The sequence below is a fragment of the Calypte anna genome, unplaced genomic scaffold, assembly GCF_003957555.1.
Source record: "Calypte anna isolate BGI_N300 unplaced genomic scaffold, bCalAnn1_v1.p scaffold_183_arrow_ctg1, whole genome shotgun sequence".
Classification (NCBI taxonomy): Eukaryota; Metazoa; Chordata; class Aves; order Apodiformes; family Trochilidae; genus Calypte; species Calypte anna.
In genome coordinates, this window is record NW_022045469.1 from 82,724 (window position 1) to 105,826 (window position 23,103).

General features: G+C 50.6%; 2 protein-coding genes across 2 annotated transcripts in view; one reads left to right on the forward strand and one right to left on the reverse strand.

The window, feature by feature from the left end:
• LOC115600264 overlaps positions 1–8,382 on the forward strand; it is a 12,027-nt gene extending 3,645 nt beyond the window's left edge. Inside the window, exon 2 of the mRNA XM_030468600.1 lies at positions 7,450–8,382. Within this exon, the coding sequence (XP_030324460.1) occupies positions 7,450–8,382 (933 nt within the window). The remainder of the gene's footprint in view (positions 1–7,449) is intronic.
• Positions 8,383–18,252: 9,870 nt separating this feature from the next.
• LOC115600265 (olfactory receptor 14J1-like) lies at positions 18,253–19,209 on the reverse strand. Its single transcript, XM_030468601.1, has one exon. It carries the CDS (start codon positions 19,207–19,209, stop codon positions 18,253–18,255), a length of 957 nt encoding a protein of 318 aa, XP_030324461.1.
• Positions 19,210–23,103: the final 3,894 nt, after the last annotated feature.

Sequence of the window (23,103 nt, forward strand, 5' to 3'; positions counted from 1 at the left end):
AGCCCTTGAGCAACCTCCTCTGGTTCATCCTGCCTTGAGCAGGGCTCTCAGAGAAGGAGATGCTGAGGGGTCTCTTCCAGCCTGAAGTATTCTGTGATTCAGAAAGATCTGGAGGGTCATGGGAATGATCTGTAGGATCATGGAACAGAAGGAGGATGGGAAGCTCATCCTCGAGCAGCTCCAAGAGATACTACTACTGAGTGAGGCTGATGCTGTGGATGGGATTAAGAAGTGAGTTCCATGGGACAGGGGCACGGCTGGCTTCAGTTGGGTGGGATCATGGAATCATGGAATGGGTTGGATAGGAACTAGATGATCTTTAACCCTTCCGATCAAACCTATTCCATGATTCCATCATTCTGTGACACAGTCCCAGCCAGTTCCAGTCCTGGGAGTCTCCACAGCCACCACCAGGGCTTTGTGATGCAGGGTCTGGTGCCTGGACATCATTGTCATGGGGCTCTCTGTGGTGGCCCTGGGGGTATATAAGTGGTGTGGAGAACTTTGGTAACCAAATCTGGGAGAGCACCTCCTCAGGAGTCAGGAGCTGGCCTGGGTGACCATGGAATGTCTGTGGGAGAAAATGCCCAAGATGTCCATGGAGAAGGAGGTGGAAGCCTGCTGCCAGCCCTCCACAAGACCCCAAGGTCAGTGAGTGAGGGCTGAAGGAGCTGGGGGTGTTGAGGCTGGAGAAGAGGAGGCTCAGGGGAGACCTCGTCACTCTCTCCAACTCCCTGAAAGGAGGTTGGAGCCAGGGGGAGGTTGGTCTCTTTTCCCAGGCAACTCTCAGCAAGACAAGAGGGCAGGGTCTCAAGTTGTGCCAGGGAGGTCTAGGTTGGAGATTAGAAAGAATTTCTTTCTGGAGAGGGTGATCAGGCATTGGAATGGGCTGCCCAGGGAAGGAGTGATTCTCCGTGTCTGGAGATCTTTCCAAAGAGCCTGGATGTGGCACTGAGTGCCATGGGCTGGAACCATCGGGGGAGTGGATCAAGGGTTGGACTTGATGATCTCTGAGGTCCCTTTCAGCCCAGCCAGTTCTATAATTCTAATGAAGGAAGAGCCAGAAGAGAAGTTCCCCTGCAGGCTGTGGGGAGAGGGCAGCTGTCCCTGCAGCCCATGGAGGAGCACGATGGGCAGATGTGGATCTGCAGCCCATGCAGGAGCACCCTGCACCAGGGTGACATCAGTTATTAAATGAAACGGGTAAAATTTTCAAAAAAGTCACATTTGAGCAATGTGAGCATGGCTGGGGCGAGGGCAGGAAGTGAGATGGCTTTTGTCTCTCTGTGTCTAGATTTCTAGTGAGTTCCAATGGGACAGTGGGCAGGGTTGGCTTCAGTGGGTGGGAGGTTCCCTCACCCATGCTGCAGGGGGTGGACAAGATGATCTTGAACCCTTCCAAGCCCAACCCATCCATGATTCCATGACTCTGTGCCATGGTCCCAGACAGTTCCCAGGTCTGGGTCTCGACCAGCACCCAACCAGGGCTTTGTGATGGGGTCAGGTGCATTTCTCAGCTGTTCCCTTTACAGCTGAGACCCAGGCCGATGAGGAGCCATGACAGCATCTTCATATTCCTCGTGCTGTTTTAATCCCATCACCCACAGTTGTCATTTCTCAGGAACCATAGCATTACTGATAGTGTAGGGTTAAATGGGGATGGTGCACATGCCACAAACCTTTGCCTCACAGGCTTAGGGGCATGGCATGTGATAAGGGATCTACAGTCTCATCATTGGTAGAGATCCACATCTCGTACAGCCAATTCTTTCAGATACCTGAGAGCTTTTCCACGTGTGGCTGCTTTGACCTGTGGGCAGTCTATTTCCTCTTTATAGGGCTATTTCTTATATCTATGAAATGTGTATCTCCTAGGTGTACGTAGTTGATTTTTCAAAAATTTCTTCTGTCTTTGGGATGTCAAAACATGTACAGTCCTATTAGGAGGAACCAACATGGCTCTAGAGGATACACCAAGGATGAAGAGGCAGATGAAGTTTAACTGCAATAGCTGAGACCTTGTTCTCACTTCACCTTCCCACATGTGTGCTGGAAATACAGCACAGCAGAGAGGGAACAGTTCTGGAGATTCCTGGAGTGTGTGGAAGAGACCTTGCTGAAGCATCTTGTGTGGCAACCAATCAGAGAAGACACCGCAATGAACATGGTGTTTCCAAACAATGAAGGACTTGTTGTTGATGTGATGGTTGGAGGCCATCTTGGGCACAGTGATGATGAAATAATAGAGATCTCCCTCCCTAGAATCACAGAATCACCAAGGTTGGAAAGATCTATAAGATCGTCGAGTCCAGCTGTCCACCCTACAACCCCTAACTACTAAACCACTGACTGTAGCTCTTCCTCTACCTGTCTTTTGAACACCTCCAGGGATGGTGCCCCCACCACCTTCCTGGGCAGCCTGTTCCAATGCTCCACCACTCCTTCTGTAAAGAAGTTTTTCCTATTATCTCACCTGAAACTCCCCTGGTCGAGCTGGTCACAAAAGAGAAGAGCCCCGTGTCAGTCTCACTACCACCTCCTTTGAGGTCGTTGTAGAGAGCAATGAGGTCTCCCCTCAGCCTCCTCTTCTCTAAACTGATCAATACCAGTTCCCTCAGCCTCTCCTCTAAGTCCTGTTCTCCAGACCCCTGATCACCTTGGCTGCCCTTCTCTGCACCCTCTCCAGCGCCTCCATGTCCTTCCTAACCTGTAGTGCCCAAAACTGCACACAGTGCTTGAGGTGCAGCCTCACCAAAGCTGAGGACAGGGGTAAGATCACCTCCCTGGCCCTGCTGGTCACACTGGTCCTGAACCAGGCAAGGATGGTGCTGGCCTTCTTGGCCACCTGGGCACACTGCTGGCTTATGGCTCTATGAAGTCAAAACATTCCCTAACAGACAGAGCCACACCACCACCTCTCATGAAGAGCTTCTATCCATTCACTGCAGTGTTCCAGCTGTGACAGTCATCCCACCATATTTCTGTGATGACAACTACATCACAGCTGTCCTGCTGTGCAATGGCTGCCAGCTCGTCCTGTTTGTTGCCCATGCTCTGTGCATTGGTGTAGATGCACCTCAGCTGTGGCCTCCTTTTGTCTGGGAGAAGCCCAAATCAACTCCTGATTATACTCCAATATTCCCATAGCCCCCAACCTCACACCAACTCCTGTCTTCCCCCAGCCATATGCAGTGCCCTTCTCCTCCTTCAGCAAGATACAGGACTGGGAGCCCTTGCTTGCACACCCTTCTCCCCCAGGTACTGGTATGTCACATTCAGGCTCCTCTCCAGTGACCCCACTTTCACCCCTGGCCCTCTTCATACCTTGTATAAAGCTCGGCTAATTAGCCCTGCTATCTCCTGTCCTAAACCCCTTTTACCTCTGTGGGATAAGCTCTTCCCATCCCTTGTTAGGAAGCCTGGTCTCCTGTAAATCCAGCCTTGGTCAGAAGAACTGATCCCTGGAGAAGTAAGGAGGGGGGTCAGCAGAACTGTCACCTTGGAGGTTTGGCAGGCAAATTTTGGCCTCTTTCAGAGTCTGGTGGAGAGAATCCCTTGGGAGGCAATCCTGAAGGGCAAGGGATTTCAGGAAGTCTGGAAACTGATCAAGAAGAAACTCTTGAAGGTGAAAGATCAGATGGCCCCATATGCTGTTAGATGAACTGGTGGGGAAAGATGCCCAGCCTGGGTGAATAGAGAGATCTGGTAAAAAACTTTGCAAAAAAAGGAGAGATTATAGTCCTTGTAAAAAGGACTCAAGTGTATTACAAAGATGTCAGAAGGCAACAGATGTAAAAGAGTACATAGGCCAAACCAGTGTGAAATGAAACTTTCTGCTGCCATTGAAGAACATAATCAATGTTTCTGTGAAACTCATTAGCAACAAAAGGAGGGTGAGGGAGAATCCTCATCCTTTATTGGATGTCAGGAGAACAGTGACCAAGGGTGAGGAGAAGGCTGAGGTACTTAATGCCTTCTTTGTCCCAGCCTTCAGCAGTAGGACCAGTTGTTCCTGGGGTACCCAGACCCCTGAGCTGGCAGACAGGGACAGGGAGCAGAATCGAGCCCCCATGATCCAAGGGGAGATGGTCAGTGACCTCCTGAACCACCCAGAGACACACAAGTCTGTGGGGCCATATAGGACCCACACAAAGGTACTGAGGGAGCTGGCAGAAGTGCTCACCAAGCCTCTTGTCATCATTTATCAGCAGTCCTGGCTGACTGGGGAGGTTTCAGTAGACTGGAGATTGACAGCTGTCATCCCGACCTACAAGAAGGGCCAAAAGGAGGATCCAGGGAGATACAGGCCTGTCAGCTTGACCAGTGGCAGGGTAGGGGATGGAGCAGATGGTCTGAGTGCCATTACACAGCATGTGCAGGACAGCCAGGAGATGGGGGCCAAACAGCATGGGTTTATGAAAGGCAGGGACTGGTTGGCCAACCTGATCTCCCTCTATGACAAAGGTGACCACTGAGTGAATGAGGGAAAGGTGGAGGATGTTACTGCCTTGACTTCAGTAAAGATTTCAGTGGCTTTGTCCTCAAAATACTTCTGGAGAAACTGGCTCTATCTGGCCTGGAGCAGTGGCCTCTTCATTGGCTCAAACCCTGGCTTATATCTGGGCCCAAAGAGTTGTGGTGAGTGGAGCTCAGTCCAGCTGGTGGCCGCTCACCAGTGGTGTTCCCAGGGTGCTGGGACTGCTCTTCTTCTATCTCTTTATCAATGATCTGGACAAGGGGGTGAGTGCACCCTCAGGAAGTTTGGAGATGACACCAAGCTGCGTGGGAGTGTGGATCTGCCAGAGAGTAGAAAAATTCTACAGAGGGACCTGGGCACTAAAGGGTGAAGAACCTGGTAGAGCTGGAAAGCTGCCGGGCAGAGAAGGACCAGGGGTTGCTGGTTGACAGCTGACTGAACATAAATCAGCGTGTTCCCAGGTGTCCTAGAAGGCCACCATCATCCTGAGCTGCATCAGAAATAGTGTGTGCAGCAGGAGCAGGGAGCTGATTGTTCCCCTGTACTCATCACTGGTGAGGCTGCACCTCGAATCCGGGGTCAGTCCTGGGCCCCTCACAATAAGAAGGACATTGAGGGGCTGGAGCTGGGGACCCACACATGTCTGCGACCACCCCTGGCACCTCCAGTGTCACCCGTGGCTTGTGTGGGAAGAGGAGGGAAAGGAGATTCTCCCTGGCACTGCCTGGGTGTCCAGTGGGAGAGTGGGAGAAGCAGAGGTTGTGTCTGGAAAGGAGGGAGGGAGGGGACATGAGCGATGACTTCAGTGTGTGTCCCATTGGGTTCCTGGGGAGCCCCAGGGAGAGCTGGAGGGAGCCCCAAGAGAGTTGGATTAGTGGCAAAGTCTGGCGCTGGTCCTGTGCTGCTGGGCCGGGCTCTTGAGCCTGAGAAAGCTGCTGGCAAGCAGAGAGTGCTGCAGAGAGAGAGCTCTGGGCAGGAGCAGCTCCTCTGCAGAGCGCAGCAGGGCTGAGGGCACTGCCTGCAGGCAGCAGGGCAGGGCAGAGAGAGGAGGGAGAGAGAGGAGAAAGGCAGCCTGGGCTGGGAGGAGAGCTGAGAGCTGCCTGGGCTGGGGGAGAGAGAAATCTTCCCAGCCTCTGCCATGGTGAGTCTCTGGCTGCAGGGCAGTGAAGCTGGGCTTCCTGCAGGGGGTTTTCCTCCTCCAGCTGGCAGCCTGTGCCACAGCTGCTGGGATCCTTGCGGAGGATTTTGGTGGGCAGGAGGCAAAGGTTTGGCAGAGCAGGGCTGTCCTGGAGCAGCTTCAGAGGGAGAGGGCATGGGGCTGCCTTCTGCTGGGGATGGCTGCAGGGGCTGAGGGGGTGTGTGCAGGCAGGGGTGCCCAGGGCTGTCCTTCAGAGCAGGGTCCTGCAGCCCAGGGGCTGTGTGTTGGGGCAGGGACTCTGCTACCTGCCTGCCTGCCAGGGGCAGCTCTCATCCTGCCCGGGGAGCTCCTTGGTGCTGGCAGGAGACAGGGAGCACGGGGCAGGGTCCTTCTGCTTTTGAGAGGGTTCTGTTGGAAAAGCACTGTTCTTGGATGCAGATCATATCCAGAATATTTCTGAGGGGATTTTCATAAGCACAGTCAGGGCATAGATTCCTGGTGGGAAACTTGGCTTTCCTTAGGCTGCACTGACACTTTTCTCTGTCCTTTTAGGGTGGGGTGGAACCTCATCTGGGGAGGTGAGATCAGGAGCTGTGAGTCCCTACACCCATCACCCTCCTGTGTGCTAGGAACCTCAGGCAGTGCTTTCACCCTCCTTTACCCTACAGATACATCCAGCATCACCTTCCCAGGTTCATCAGAGTCTGTGTGACAGCACAGCCCTCAGCCAGCCCATGGGGTCTGGGGTGTTGGGCACCTCCTCCTCCATCTGCTCACAGGAGAGCTGAAGTGCATCTGTGCTGCCATGTGTCCACCTCCCCCTGCCAAGGGGCTGGAGCTGCCTGACAGGCATTATCAACATATGGGAGGGGTTGTGCAAGGCTGGGGGAGGGAAAGGCTTTCCTGAGTGCCTTTCCTCTGCCTCTCTCCATGACCCCCTCAGCTGCTCTTGGTGTTGACGTCAGGCTGGGAGCAGGAGTTTCAGCTGCAGGCACAGCTCTTGTGGCTCCTGCCATGCAGATGGTTTCAGGCAAGGAGGTGTCCAGCTGTGCTCTGCCCTGGGAAGCTCTGGGCAGTGCAGTCTGAGTGAGGCTGGGCAGGGAGCTGACCTCCCTTCATCAGATGCCCTGATTCCATCCCTGGGCTGTCTCCTTGGGATGTCTGTCCAAGCTGGGAGCTGCCTTCCAGGGGGCACAATGAGCCTGGTGTGTCCTGGGCTGGAAACGGGGTGCTGAGACCTTGAGAAAGGGTCAGACACTGAGTGCTCTGAGCTGAGACGCTCTGCTCTCAGCAGGGAGAGACAGAGACACAGCCCAGCTCCCCATTCTCTGCATGCAGCTGCAGGCAATGCTCTTTGCTCACTGTGTTCTGCTGAGTGCTGCAGCAGTGCTGAGGGGTTCTGATACCCAGGAACACTCCCCAGAAGAGATGGGGGGAGCTATAAAGAAAAGAAAATCAAATCTCTCAAACTGCCTTCTGTTTTGAGGGCTCTTTTATGCAGGGAGCACCGGAACTGCAAGACTTGGGCATCACCAATGGTTTAACATGTATCATTTCTATTCTGGTATTGGTCGTTGTCCCAATCATTCCCATGAAGCCCCTGTTGCAGAGCTGGGAAAACTCCTTGGCAGCCAGTGAACAGAGTCACTGCTCTTCCTAAAAGAAATATCAACAACCAGGGCTGCAGCCACGGGATTCAAGGAAGAACTCCTAGAAAAGTGTGTGTGTGAAGGATGCAGATGGTGCATGGGAGATGGGTCTTATTTTTCAGAGAATTTTCTCTTTAATTATTTTGTTTCCTCTTAAAACAGCTCCCCATGCCTTTTAAAAGCAGCAGATGTCTAACAGCAGCTCCATCAGGCAGTTCCTCCTCCTGGCATTTGCAGACAGGCGGGAGCTGCAGCTCTTGCACTTCTGGCTCTTCCTGGGCATCTACCTGGCTGCCCTCCTGGGCAACGCCCTCATCATCACCACCATCGCCTGTGACCACCACCTCCACACCCCCATGTACTTCTTCCTCCTCAACCTCTCCCTCCTCGACCTGGGATCCATCTCCACCACTCTGCCCAAAGCCGTGGCCAATTCCCTCTGGGACAACAAGGACATCTCCTACAGAGGATGTGCTGCACAGACCTTTTTCTTTCTCTTTTTCATTGGTGGGGAGTTTTATCTCCTGACCATCATGTCCTACGACCGCTACGTGGCCATCTGCAAACCCCTGCACTACGGGACCCTCCTGGGCAGCAGAGCTTGTGTCCACATGGCAGGAGCTGCCTGGGGCACTGGGTTTCTCACTGCTCTGCTGCACACAGCCAATACATTTTCCCTGCCCCTCTGCCAGGGCAATGCCCTGGACCAGTTCTTCTGTGAAATCCCCCAGATCCTCAAGCTCTCCTGCTCACACTCCTACCTCAGGGAACTTGGGCTTCTTGTGGTCAGTGCCAGTTTGGCATTTGGCTGTTTTGTTTTCATGGTGGTGTCCTATGTGGAGATCTTCAGGGCTGTGCTGAGGATCCCCTCTGAGCAGGGAAGGCACAAAGCCTTTTCCACGTGCCTCCCTCACCTGGCTGTGGTCTCCCTGTTCGTCAGCACTGGCGTCTTTGCCCACCTGAAGCCCCCCTCCATATCCTCCCCATCTCTGGACCTGGTCGTGGCAGTTCTGTACTCGGTGGTTCCTCCAGCAGTGAACCCCCTCATCTACAGCATGAGGAACCAGGAGCTCAAGGGTGCTTTGTGTAAACTGATGACAGGATTGATTCATAAGTAATAAAATTCCCTATTTCTTATTTATATCACTTATAATATATAATGCATAATTTTTAATATGTCTCATTACAGTCCCAGCCAGCATTCTGGAAGCTTTTGATGGTGATTACTAATTCTGTTCTCTTTATACTTTTTTGTGCACAAGGAATCCCATTGTTAAATTTCTAGTTCTTGCACCTTCATTTCCACTGTTAACCAGAACCTTCTTGAAAGATCTTTGAAATAATATCTATATTCTTTTCTTTAAAAAAAATAAAGGACTCAGAAGTTATTTCTTTAACTCTTTTTCTGAGTCTTCCTCTGGTGTTATGATTTTGTCCAGTCACACTCTGAGGAGTTTAGAAAGGAAGGGGGTGCACACTGGTCCTCATGACTCAATAGGAGTGGCCTCCTCATTGTGTTCCTGATTCCTGAACAAATCACTCCAACCTGATCCTGGCTCCATTTCCACTGTCCTCTATAAATCATTGCCTCAGGTCTTCATCTCAGCTACTCCAGTTTTAACCTCTATATGTCCCTTTCACATATTAGCAGACAAATCCTTTACGTTAGATCCTATTAAGTCACACCTTCCACATTAAAATCACCTTTTATGGTGATTTAGGAAAGAGAGTGGTGATCTGAGGAAAGGAACAGAGCTTCACAAAGGCCCAGCTGTGTCTCATCAACCTCCTGACCTTCTACCTTGGACTAATTGCAGCAGTGAACAGGGCATAAGTAGCAGACACCATCTACCTTGACTTGATGTAAGACTTGATATAAACCTCTAAAACATTCTCATTGTTAAACTATAGGAGGATGTGTTTGATGGATGGACAGTTGGATGGACAAGGAAATGGCTGTATGACCTCATGCAGACAGTTATGGTCAATGGCTCAATGTCCAAGGGAAACCAATAATGAAGAGCTGCCCTTCTGGAATTAAAGGTACCTTCTAAAGAGTTGTGGATGTCCCCAGTACTAATTAATGTCTTCATCAGTGACAGGGACTGTGGGATCAAGTGATTCCTCAGAAAGTTTGCAGATGACATCAAGCTCAGTGGCACAGGTGATTCACTTGAGGGTAGGGATGACAACCAGAGGGACCTGGACAGATTTCAGTAGTAGGTCTGTGGAAACCTCATGTACTTCATCAAGGCCAAATGCAAGGTGCTGTACCTGGGAGGAGGAAATCCCCACTGTCAGTAAAGACTGGGAGATGAATGATTGAGAGCAGCCCTGCAGAGAACAACTTGGGGATCCCAGTGGGTCAAATCTTTTATGACAGGGTAACCCACCTACCTGATCAAGGGAAGCACGTGGATGCAATATTTCTGGACTTCAGGAAGGCTTTTGGTACTGTCTCTCATAGCATCCTCCTGGATAAAATGTCCATCATACAGCTGGACAACCCTGCTATGTGATGGGTGAGCAACTGGCTCACAGGTGGAGCACAAAGAGTGACAGTGAATGGGGTCACATCAGGCTGGTGACCGGTCACTAGTGGGGTCCTGCAGGGCTCCATCCTTGGCCCAGTCCTCTTCAACATCTTCAGCAGTGACTTGGGTGCAGGACTGGAAGGAATCTGAAGCAAGTTTGTGGATGAGAGACCTCAGAAGGTTAGAGAGCTGGGCAATCAGCAGGCACAGGAAGGACAAGTGCTGAACCACAAGTTCAGCAAGTGCTGAATCACCAACCACAAGGGCAAGTGCTGAATTCTGCACCTGGGCTGGGGCAACCCTGGGGGCAAGTACAGACTGGGGAATGAGTGGCTGGAGAGCAGAGAGGGACCTGGGGGTCCTGGTTGATGGCAAACTGGAGATGTGCCAGCAGTGTGTCCTGGCAGCCAGGAGGGCCAACCGTGTCCTGGGGTGCATCAAGCACAGTGTCACCAGCCAGCCCAGGGAGGTGACTGTCCTGCTCTGCTCTGCACTGGTACAGCCTCACTGTGAGTACTGTGTGCAGTTTGGGCACCCCAGGATAGAAAAGGCATCAAGGTGATGGAGAGTGTCCAAAGGAGAGCAACAAGGATGGTGAAGGGTCTGGGAGGGATGACTTATGAGGAGCAGCTGAGGTCACTTGCAGTGTTCATTTGGGAAAAAAGAAGGTTGAGGGGAGACCCCATTGCAGTCTATGGATCCTCATGGGGGGAAGAGATGGGGCTGGTTCTGATTTTTTCACCCAGAAGTTAGTTGAGCAATGGAACAACTTCATTGCTTCCAAGCAATGACAACTCCCCCAGGGAAGTGGTCAGAGCACCAATACTGACTAAGTCCTAGAAGTGTTTGAATGATGTTCTCAGGCTCATGGTGTGATACTGGGGGTACCCTACACAGGACAGGATTTGGACTTGATCATCCTGATGGGTCCCTTCCAACTCTGAATATTCTATGATTCTGTGATAAGTCATTGGGTATCAGAAAGAAATGGAGCCAGATGCTTTCTGGGTGTGCATGATGGGAGGGTGAGAACCAAGGGGCATCATCTGAAAAAACGGAAGTAAAACTCAAAACTTGCTGCTCATCAAGACATTGAAGCGCATCTTCCAGAGAGCTTGTGTCATCTCCATACCTGCAGCCTTTCAAGACCAAAATTAATAAAGGTCTGAGAAACCTTTCCTTACTTCAAAGCCATCCCTGATTAGACCTGATTAGGTTTTCCTATGTTTCTACTGATGGACAGCCCTCTAATCATCTTTGTGGCCTCCTCTGCATTTGTTCTGACAGATCCAGGTCCTTTTTGTGCCTGGGGCTCCAGAAATGGACCCAGCACTGCACTGGGGTCTTACCAGAGTGGAGCAGAGGAGCAGAATCTCCTCCCCTGACCTGCTGGCCACGCTGCTTTTTGTGTAGCTCAGGACATGCTTGGCTTCCTGGGCTGCCAGCACACCTTGCCAGCTGGTGCTGAGCTTCTCATCAACCAGCACCCCCAAGTCCTCCTCCTCCTCAGGGCTGCTCTCAATCCATGCTCTGCCCAACCTGTATTTGTGCTGGGGATTGCCCCAACCCAGGTGCAGGACCTTGTGCTTGTCCTTGTTGAACCTCATGAAATTTTCATTGGCCCATCTCTCCAGCCTATCCCTTTGTCTGGACAGTCTCTGTCTGGAAAGGTGACTTTAGAAATGGTCACTGTATCACCACCACCACCAGGAAAAACTCTTTCTTGAGGCTTTGAACTTGGTTTACTCCTCATCTCATCTCGGGGTAGCCGTGAGGTGGTGTACATTTTCTGACATTATTGATCTTCTCACCCCACTATCCTCAGGAAGAATCCTAGAGGGATGGGCTCTGCCTTCTCATTGCCTGGGGTTAAGAAAAAGGCCTCACTGCTTAATAAAACATAAATAAATAAAAGCCACCTTTACAGAGCCTTTGCCTCTTTGCAGTCATGGTCTCCAGTGATCTGGTCTAACAAGGCCATGGGGAGGCTCTGGCAGCAATGGTCCTCACTGGGGCCAATCAATGCTTCAAGGAACTTTCAGGTTCCATTCTGACTTCTGGAGCAGTTCCTTCATTCATCTCTCAGCACCTGAGGATCATGGGCTCAGCACCAAACACACCCTGGGGCTCATTGGAATACAGAGAGCACTAAAGGGCCATGGCTCTCCATGGGATATTCTTCACGTCCTCAAGACTTGTACAGCTAATTGGAGAGGTTTTCCCACTGTAGTAAAGGAGGAACATTTCCTACTGTGATTAATGAAAACTGATTCTGAGGTTTTTTTGTTTCTTGTTTTGTTCTCTTTTAATATTTTTACAGATCATCCAATGATCTTCATTTTAGAGAGGAGGTGATAGAAGTTCCCTGAGGTCTGACACTGTGTGGGCAATTTTACTTCTCACCTCGCCAGCCCCACCATTCCTTTCATGTCCCACCTGGGACTTCCATCCCTGCTCCTTGCATCAGACTTCTCCTCTCCTCTCTGCAGCTGGAGGTTACAGCTCCACTGCACCACCTCCCACCTGCTCTCCTTAGAGAACTGACTGCACACGGGCACAGCAGGAGTTTTCCTTTGTGCCAGCCAAGAAAAGTCAAACAGAGAAAGTGAAGAAGAATCTGAGGAGAAATAGTTTAGAGAGACAGATGGGAAAAGAGAGATGCGATCATCATGACAGAGGTGGCTAAAGAGACAATCAGGCTGCTGAAAGACAGGCGAGCTTTGAACAACCTGCTGCTCAAAGCAGCACCCAGGGGAGAGGCATCTGTATGAACCAAGAGTAGGAGAAGGGGACAATTGGAGAAGAATAGGAATGGCCTTTGTCTGGAGAGTCTGAGTCTGGAAAGGTGACTTTAGAAATGGTCACTGGATCACCACCACCAGGCAGAAGTTGATGTTGAGGCTCTGCACTTGGTGTGCTCCTTGCCCCTTCTTGGGGTACTTGGGAGGTGGTGTGCATTTTTCTCATAGTTTCTATTGCTCATCATCGTGCCTCACGGTGCCCAGGAAGAGTCCTGACCCACAGGTGAGGGATGGCCTCTGCCTTCCCATTGCCTGGGGTTCACAGTGTGTCCTGACTGATAGATAAAATAAAAAAATACATAAACAAGCAAATAAATAAATAAATAAATATCTGTTACTTCGGAGCCACCTTTACAGAATCTTTGCCTCTCTCCAATCATGTCCTCCAGTGACCTTCTCTAATAAGTTCTTTGAAAACTTTGTCAATAACAGGATGCAGTGAGACCAATCAATACTTCAAGATAATTTGTATTTTTGTTTTGGCTTGAACTTCTAAACATGTTTTTTTTTCAGTCTCCTGTCAGTACCTGAGGATCATGGACTCAGTCCCTCTGGCACTAGGGGGCCCATTACAGTACTGAGCAGCCATGAGTCACCCTGTGGTGTTTTAGTGTTCAAGACACACACATCTAATTCGAGAGGTACCATTGTGGAGGAAGTGTAAAAAGAGCATCTATTAAAAATTTTTGAAAAGTTCTGTTTTACTGGTTTTCAATTTGAAAAGTTAAATTCTACTACTAGTGGTGCAGAGTGACACTTCAAAGGCCTGGAAAGCAAAGAAAAGCCTTGGAGGGCCAGCACTCCATTGAGATCATTGCTTCTCACCTCCCCAAAACACAACATTGCTCTCATTGGCTCCCTGGGAAGGGTCGGGGAGAATTTGCCTCCAGAACCTTGTTACCATAACTTTTTCATCCCCCTATGTGTTAATGCCACCACATGTACCCTCCATGCAGCAGGTGCTGCTCGTTCAGCTCACTCCTGTCCCCACGCTGCCACTTCATCCCCACCCACCCACCCCGCATGGCACCAGCATCATCGGGGTCTCTGCGGGGAGCCCCGAGCGCTGGCAGCGATTGTCCTGTCCCACACTGAGGGGATGGGGGCAGCGGCAGCGAGCCCGTTCCTGCCCTGCCTGCAGGACACCTTCCCTTAGGGGCAGGAGGAGCAATGCATGACAAGTGTCCCTTTCCAAAAGCCCGCAGCAGCCTCTCTTTCCTACGGCAGCTGCTTTCTGCACTGCCATCAAGAACGCCCTGCAGGCTGCACTTTGCATTTCCCCCTAAGAAAGGGAATGGTCGTTCTTGGCATCACCCAGCACGGACAGAATGTCCTCAGGTAGAAAGAAAAAGGAACAACAAAGATACAGAACTTGTAACCTCCCAGGGACTGGGAGGGACTGGGAGGGAGCTGGGAGGGGATTGGGAGGGATTGGGAGGAAGTGGGAGGGGATTGGAGGGAACTGGGAGGGAACTGGGAGGAAACTGGGAGGGATTGGGACTGACTGGGAGGGACTGGTAGGGGATTGGCAGCGGATTGGGGGGAACTGGGAGAGAACTGGGAAGGATTGGGACAGGAACTGGGAGTGAACTTGGGGGGGGGCGTGGGAGGGGACGGGGGAGAAACTGGGACGGACTGGGAGAGACTGAGAGGGAACTGGGAGGAAACTGGGAGGGGATTGGAAGGGACTGGGAGACAACTGGGAGCGATTGGGAGGGAAATCGGAGGGAATTGGGGGGAACTGGGAGGGGAACTGGGAGGAAACTGGGAGGGGATTGGAAGGGACTGTGAGACAACTGGGAGCGATTGGGAGGGAAATGAGAGGGAACTGGGACGGATTGGGACTGACTGGGAGGGACTGGGAGGGGATTGGAAGGGACTGGGAGGGACTGGGAGACAAATGGGAGTGATTGGGAGCCAACTGGGAGCAACTGAGAGGGATCTGGAGTCAACTGGGAGGGACTGGGACCCATTGGAAGTCAAGTGGGAGCAACTGGGATGGACTGGGAGGGACTGATTTATACTGGTTTATACTGGTCTGTACTGGTCTGTACCGGTTTACACTGTTCTGTAGTGGTTATACTGGTCTGTTCTGGTCTATACTGGTCTATAGAGGTCTGTATTGGTCGGTACTGCTCTATACTGTTATATACTGGTTTTTACTGGTTTATACTGGTTTACTGGTTTATAGTGGTCTATACTGCTTTGTACTGGCCTATACTGCTCTATAGTGGTTTTACTGGTCTATACAGGTTTATACTGGCTTATATTGGTAATAATGGTTATACTGGTTTATACTGACCTATACTGGTTTGTACTTCTTATATTCATTTATACTGGTTATACAGGTCTATACTGGTCTTTACTGGTCTATATTGGTTATACCTGTTATGCTGGTATATACATGTTGTACTGGTCTAAACTGGTTTATACTGGTCTATACTAGTCTGTACTTCTCTATACTGGTCTATACTCGTTAAACTGGTCTATTCTGGATTATACTGGTCTATACTAGTTTATACTGGTTTATAGTGGTCTATAATGGTTTGTACTGGTCTATACTGCTCATACTGTTTGTACTGGTCCATACGGGTAATAATGGTTTTACTGGTTTATACTGGTTTGTACAGCTTATATTAGTTTATGCTGGTTATGCTGGTCTATACTGGTATGTACTGGTTTTTACTGGTTTGTACAGCTTATATTCATTTATACTGGTTTTACTGATCTATACTGGTTATACTGGTCTGTACTGGCTATACTGGTCGATACCAGCCTATACTGGTTATACTGGTTTATACTGGTTATACTGGTTTATATTGGTCTAAAAAGGTCTGTACTGGTTTATACTGGCAATACTGCTTTATACTGGTCTATACAGGTCTATACTGGTTATACTGGCTTATACTGGTGAAACTGGTTTATACTGGTCTATACAGGATTATAGTGGTCTATACTGCTCTGTACCGGTCAATACTGGTCTATGCTGGTTATACTTGTTTATACTTGTCTGTACTGGTTTATACTGGTCTATACTGGTTTATACAGGTTTATACTGGTCGATACTGGTTATACTGCTTTATACTGGTATATATATACTATACTGGCCTATAAAAGTCTGTATTGGTTTATATTGGTTATACTGGTTTATACTGGTAAAACTGGTCTATAATGGTCTATAATGGTCTATAATGGTCTATAATGGTCTATACTGGTCTATACTGGTCTATACTGGTTTATACAGGTTTATACTGGTTTATACTGATCTTTAATGCTCTATACTGGTTTGTACTGGTCTATACTGGTTACACTGGTTTATACTGATCTATACTGGTCTGTACTGGTCTATACTGGTTGATACTGGTTGATACTGGCCTATACTAGTTTATTCTGACTTGTACAGCGGGTTATACTGGTTATACTGGTCTGTACCGGTCTGTACTAGTTATACTGGTAATACTGGTCTTTAGTGGTTATACTGGTTTATACTGGAAAAACTTGTTTATACTGGTTTATACTGGTTTATACAGGTTTATACTGGGCTATACTGATTATACTGGTTTATACTGGTAAAACTGGTCTATACTGGTATATATTGGCCTATTCTGGTTTGTACTGGTTATACTGGTCTATACTGGTCTATACTGGTCTATACTGGTCTATACTGGTCTATACTGGTCTATACTGATTTATACTGGTTTATACAGGTGTATACTGGATTATACTGCTTATACTGGTTTATACTGATGTGTAATGCTCCATACTGGTTTGTACTAGTTTGTACTGCTCTATACTGGTTTATACTGGTTTATACTGGTTTATACTGGTCTATACTGGTAACACTGGCCTATACTAGTTTATTCTGACTTGTACAGTGGGTTATACTTGTTATACTGGTCTGTACTGGTTTATACTGATTATATTGGTAATACTGGTCTTTAGTGGTTTTACTGGTTTATACTGGTTATACTGGTTTATACTGGTATATACTGGTTTATACTTGTCTATAAAGGCCTATACTGGTTTATACTGGTAATACTGTTTTATACAGGTCTATAAAGGTCTATACTGGCTTATACTGATTGTACCGGTTATACTGGTAAAACTGGTCTATACTGGTCTATACTGGTTTATACAGGTTTATACTGGTCTATACTGGTTATACTGATTTATACTGGTTTCTACTGGTCTGTAATGGTCTATACTGGTTTCCCCTCCCCAGCCTTGGTGGCTCAGGACACTGCTGTGGCCAAGGGGACAATGACCTCACTCTTTGACAGAGCCCTTTGGCCACCTCTCCTGCAGGCTGTCCTACACTGTCCATGCCTGCAGCTTCTTCCCTTCAGGCTGTTGTCACCCTTTCTGCTTTCCCACCTAATTTGCACCCCAACATTTCCAGACTTTCTCTAATGTCTCTTTGCTCTCACTGGCTTTGTACTTGAAAAAAAAAAACCCTTGGGTGATCTAGAACACCTCTAGGTAAACCTCTAACACAAGGATACCCATGGGGTGAGACTTCTTGTTCTATTTCTACAGTCTGAACCTCCCAAGGTGACCTTTGTGAAGGTTTTGGACTACCAAGAGAAGTTCTATCATAAAGTCATAAAACTGTTTGAGTGTGAAGGGATGTGACAGAGCAGACTTTTATTTCTCATGATCACTCGAAAGGGACTGCCAATACCACCTTTGTGGAAACTTCTCCCATGGCACAGTCTGGAGTTTTGTGGGATGGGTACAGAAAGACTCATCCTTAAACCTGGAAAGAGCAGCCAGGGATGGAAATGGCTGGGGAGAGATGGACAATGGCTGCAGGGTGTCCAAGGCCCTGGGAAACAATCCTGTTCTCTCCTTGCCACCAAGGGAACAGAGCAGCCTCGTCTGCCCTGCACCTCCATCTCTGCACTCCCTTCAGCAGCCCCGGCACTTCCATCACAGCCCCTGTTGGCAGTGTCCCCCTCCATGGCCATGCAGGGCCAGTTACACACCCATTGCTGTCTCTGCCAGGCTTTCACTTGCAAGCCCAGAACAGCTCCCTCCAGGCTCTCCCACCTCCCCTTCCCTCTCTCCCAGCACAGCCCAGTTGCTGCTGGCCCCACACCAGTGTCCAGCCCAGGCTGCTCTGGGCAGTCCCAGCACAGCTCCAGCCCCTCTGAAGGGCACAGCAGCTCCTGGGGGGCAGAGAGAGCTCAGAGCCCCAGATGGGTGACCATGCATGGCACAAGGAGCAGGAGGCACCCTGTGTCCCCTGCTCTCCTCTCCAGGAGATCTGCAGAGCTCTGCAGCCCCTCGGGGCCATCCCCTCTGCCCAGCCCAGCACAACAGCCCTGGCCCTTGTGCTCCTCAAGAGCTCTGACTGCTCCAGGCACAGAGCAGCCTTCCCAGGGCTGCTGCAGCCAAGGAGGGGCTTTCACTTCCCATTCATTCCTGATACACTGAGCAGGGAAAGCAGAAAAAATATTTATTGCAGGTACATTTATTTAACTTGAATTCAGTGGATTCCTTCCTTTTACACAAAGTTTCATTATTTGTCTCAAAGGATGAGTGCATAGTAAAGGACGAGGGCTGCATAATGATTTTAATTTGAAGACATTAAAATCATAGTGGAAGGGAAAGAATAAATATGAAAAAATCTAATATAGCCATGTCCTGGTAGTCATTTGAAGATAAGAGGAGGCAGCCTATGGCTGCTGAAAACCCCTAACTGTTTCCTCAGAGAAGCCTTGAGCTCCTGGTTCCTCATGCTGTAGATGAGGGGGTTCACTGCTGGAGGAACCACCGAGTACAGAAATGACACCACCAGGTCTAGGGATGGGGAGGAGATGGAGGGGGGCTTCAGGTAGGCAAAGATGGCTGTGCTGATGAACAGGGAGACCACGGCCAGGTGAGGGAGGCACATGGAAAAGGCTTTGTGCCTTCCCTGCTCAGAGGGGATCCTCAGAACAGCCCTGAAGATCTCCACATAGGACACCACAATGTAAACAAAACAACCTAAACCTAATAAACAACCAAATACAAGAACCTTAATTTCCCTCCTGTAATCAGAGTGTGAGCAGGAGAGCTTGAGGATCTGGGGGATTTCACAGAAGAACTGGTCCAGGACATTGCCCTGGCAGAAGGGCAGGGAAAATGTATTGGCTGTGTGCAGCAGAGCATTGAGAAACCCAGTGCCCCAGGCAGCTGCTGCCATGTGGACACAAGCTCTGCTGCCCAGGAGGGTCCCATAGTGCAGGGGTTTGCAGATGGCCACGTAGCGGTCGTAGGACATGATGGTCAGGAGACAGTACTCAGCTGTGATGAAAACGAAAAAGAAAAAGATCTGTGCAGCACATTCCTTGTAGGAGATGTCCGTGTTGTCCCAGAGGGAATTGGCCATGGCTTTGGGCAGAGTGGTGGAGATGGATCCCAGGTCAAGGAGGGAGAGGTTGAGGAGGAAGAAGTACATGGGGGTGTGGAGGTGGTGGTCACAGGTGATGGTGGTGATGATGAGGCCGTTGCCCAGGAGGGCAGCCAGGTAGATGCCCATGAAGAGCCAGAAGTGTAAGAGCTGCAGCTCCCGCCTCTCTGCAAATGCCAGGAGGAGGAACTGCCTGATGGAGCTGCTGTTGGACATCTGATGCCACTACGGATACAGAATTTTCGTCCAAAAAAAAGAGGAGACATTAGGGCAGTGTGAATTCAAAAAACATTTAAAAATTTCTGCTAGAGAAACACAAAGCTTCTCCCATTTCATGAACACCTTTATAATGTCCCTTTCAAACATCCTGGCTTCCTCTGGTTGAAAGTCAAGAAAGGAGGGGGAGGAGGACACTGTGCTGCCCTACAGGAACTGGTAAAAACAAACAGTAGTTGATCTCAGATTAACTCCACTCGTGACATTCGAGATCTGTTCATCATTGTCACCCCAATGCATCAGCAGCCTGCAGAGCAGAGATGAACTGATTCAGCATGATTTGCTCTGGAAAAACTTCTCAAAAACACTTAATGAAAATTATAATGCAGGAGCCACTGGTGTTTTTGCTGCTCTGCAAGTGAAACCCTGAGGGTGCTGAGAGGCAAAGGGACTGTCCCTTGGTGCAGAGTGAGAACAGCTGCTCTGTCCATCAGTCCTGTTCTCAGCTGCACAAAGAGGCAAAGACCCTCAAGATGGGGTATCCTGACATGAGGGTGGGCTGAGCTCCAGCCTCACATCCTGCAGTCCCCACAGCCCTTAATCTTTGTCAGTTTGGATGCTTTTCCTCCATGGACACAGCAGCACGACAGGATCTGCAGCATCAGTGTCTGAGCTGCACCTGAATCCTCAACCCCCAGCCCAGCAAAAAGAAGAGGAAGAACAAGGGCTGCAGCAGCAGGAGCAAGAGGGGAACCTGCCAAAGTTCTCCTGCCAAGAGAGTCAGGACTGGAAGACACAGGCAGAGACTCCAGCATTTCTCCTCCCTAGTGAGGAGGGCTGCTGGAAAGATCCCCAGAATTGAGTGCCCCTGATCTGAAGGGCTGAGGGACTGTTCTGTGTGACAGAGAGCAGGGTTTAGCTCTAGGGAGGGCAGCAGCTCTGCAGGGGATGGCTGGGAGGTGCAGGAATCCCCCCTGCCATCATCTTCAAGGCAGCAGCTCTGCAGGGGATGGCTGGGAGGGGCAGGAATCCCCCCTGCCATCATCTTCCAGGCAGCAGCTCCCTCTCCATCCCTGCCCATCTCTGCTGCCTGCAGCTCTTTCTCTGTCCCCAGCTCTCCTCCCTGTCAGTGCTCACAGCCCCCATCCCACCCACTGAGTGCTCAGCTCTGCCCTGCAGACCCCTCCTGGCAGCAGCAGGGCCTGTCCAGGGGCATCTCTGAGTTTGCTGGGGCTCAGGAGCAGCTCAGACAACGGCTGGGGAGAACCGGGGTCTGTGTGCCTTCTGCAGAGTGCAGAAAGAGCTTTCCATGTCCTGGAGAGACAAGTGGAAGCAGAGCCTGAGGAGAGCCCAGACTGGAGTAGGAAAGCCCTGCCATGAAGGGACTCCTGAAAAGTCCCCTCAGAAATCTTCTGGGCATCAGCTGGAGCTGTGAGCAGCCCTGAGCAATTCCTCCCTCTCTCACCAGCACCAGGAGCCTGCCCTGTGCTCCCTGTCTCCTACCAGCCACAGCTTCTGCCAGCACCAGGGAGCTCCCCGGGCAGGCTGAGAGCTGCCCCTGGCAGGCAGGCAGGCAGGCAGCAGAGTCCCTGCCCCAGCACAAAGCCCCTGGGCTGCAGGACCCTGCTCTGAAGGACAGCCCTGGGAACCCCTGCCTGCACACACCCCCTCACTCCTCTTCACAATTCCCCTTCCACCTCCAGCCCCTTCCCCCCTTCCAGCTCCCAGCAGCTCTGGCTCTGCAGCTTTAGGAGATGCCTCCAGGAACTGCACCAGCTTCACTGCCCTGCACCAGACACTCACCATGTCAGAAGCTGGGAGCTGATCCTCCACTGAACCTCATCCCCTCCATCGTCACCCCCTTGAAGCTCTCTCTGCCTTGCTCATCTCCCCCAGATAGCCTGGCAGTGCCCTCAGCCCTGCTGCGCTCTGCAGAGGAGCTGCTCCTGCCCAGGGCTGTCTCTCTGCAGCACTCTCTGCTTGCCAGCAGCTCCCTCCATCCCAGGAGCCCAGCTCACAGCTGTAATGAGCTCTCTAGGGGGTTGATGCTGAGCCCATGACAATTGCTCAAGAGGCAAGGAGAAGAAGCTGCAGAAGCTTCTTTGTCAACAAAAACGTCCAAGCCAGAGTCCAAGTCCCAAGTTTCCAAAGTTTCTTGCTGTGTGCCTGGGTCCCCCCGAGGGACAGCCCTGAGTAAGTGTCCCCTGCAGGTGTTGGAGGGGAGCAGGAAGCAGGAGGCAGTGATGGCAGGTGGGGAAAAGGAAGGTGCAGGTGGCTCTGGTGCTGAGGAAGCCTGGCTGTGTGTCAGGACTGCAAAGGGGCCAGCCCTGAGCCCATTCTCCAAAGGTGCCGGCCCTGAGCCCCAGCCCCTGGCAAGGGAGGGAGATCCTGTCCCTCCCCCAGCCCTCAGGGCTCTCCTGGCAGCACTGGCATGTGGAGATGGGCAATGCCAAGGGCAGGACTATGGCACAGTACCTCCCAGCCTCCTGCACATGGACAAGGAGGCCCTGAGCCCCAGTGCTGCTGGAAGCTCCACTTGTTTCCCCATGGCCACCAGGGACAGAGACAAGAGCCATCAGCAAAGGCATGGAGAGCTTGGCTCTGCCAAGTGTGCTTCCAGCTTTTCCACAGCTTTTCCCTCTCCCATCTCCAGCACAGTCTGTCCTGGGCTGTCCCATCCCCTGTGCCTCTTGCCCTGCAGGCTCTGCTCCTTCACCCGCCTGCCCCACCTTGCTGTCCCCTTCCTCTCCTGACATCTCTGTGTCCTCTCTGCCTCTGCCTTGGCACACAGAGCCTTGGGCTGATTCAGGCTCCTTCTGGGGGATGTGGTGTTCCCCAGCATGACCTTTGCAGTGACATTTCTTTCTTCTGCTCTCCCCTCCAGGCATCCCCAGCTGCACTTTGGGCCATTCTTTCTTTCCCAAGCTTTTTCCCACTCTGAAGAAAAGCTCCACCATGCCCAAACCCACCCTTCAGGCACTCCCTGGCTACTCCTGTACTGCCCACAGTCTCCACAGCACTGAGCCTTGTCTCACCAACCTCTGCAGAATGGCCATGTGCTTGGGGCCTCCAAACCCCATCTTGGGAGAAGTCTGGGCACTCTCCATGGTTAATGAGGTTGTCCAAGTTCGTATCGTCATAGAATCATTGAATCAAAAATTTATTTGTGTTTCAAGGGACTCCTAAAGTTCATCTAATCCAACCCCTCTGCAGTTAGGAGTGCCAGTCTCTGTTAGATATGTTTTTTTCAGACCTTCTAAAGCTTCACCTTGAACATCTCCAGGGATGAGGCTTCAACTACCTTCCTGGGCATCCTCTTCTCTTTTATCCACTGCTATCAATGTCAAGAACTTTTTCCTTACATCTGATCCAACTCTTGAACATCTCTCATATGAAGAATTACTGTAAGAGTTGGTTTTTGGTTTTTTTTTGAGAAAACAAGGCTGAGGAGGGTATGTTATGAATGTTCATAAATATCTGAGGAGTGGGTGTTAAAAGGAAGCAGCCAATTTCTTTCCAGTGGAACAGTGGGTTTGAGCTGGAATATAGGAAGTTCAACCTCAACATAAGGAGAAACTTCTTGTCTGTGAGGTTGTGGTAGCACAGGAACAGGCTGCCCAGAGAGGTTGTGGAGACTCCTTTTCTGGAGACTTTCAACACATACCTAGATATATTCCTGTGTGGTCTGCCCAAGGTGATCCTGCTTTGGCAGAGGGGTTGAACTGGATGATCTCCAGAGGTCCCTTCCAACCCCTAACATTCTAGGATTCTAGGATTCTATGACCTCAGTCCCTGGGACAGTGATGGGGTCCATCCTGCTCCAGTCAGGTGAAGGACCAAGAAGAGATTGCTGAAGCAGAGTGGGCAGGGGACAGAAAGGCCTGGGGTGCACCT

Excerpts from the sequence above, each read along its gene's own strand:
- LOC115600265 (XM_030468601.1), bottom strand. The coding sequence starts at position 19,209 with ATGTCCAACAGCAGCTCCATCAGGCAGTTCCTCCTCCTGGCATTTGCA.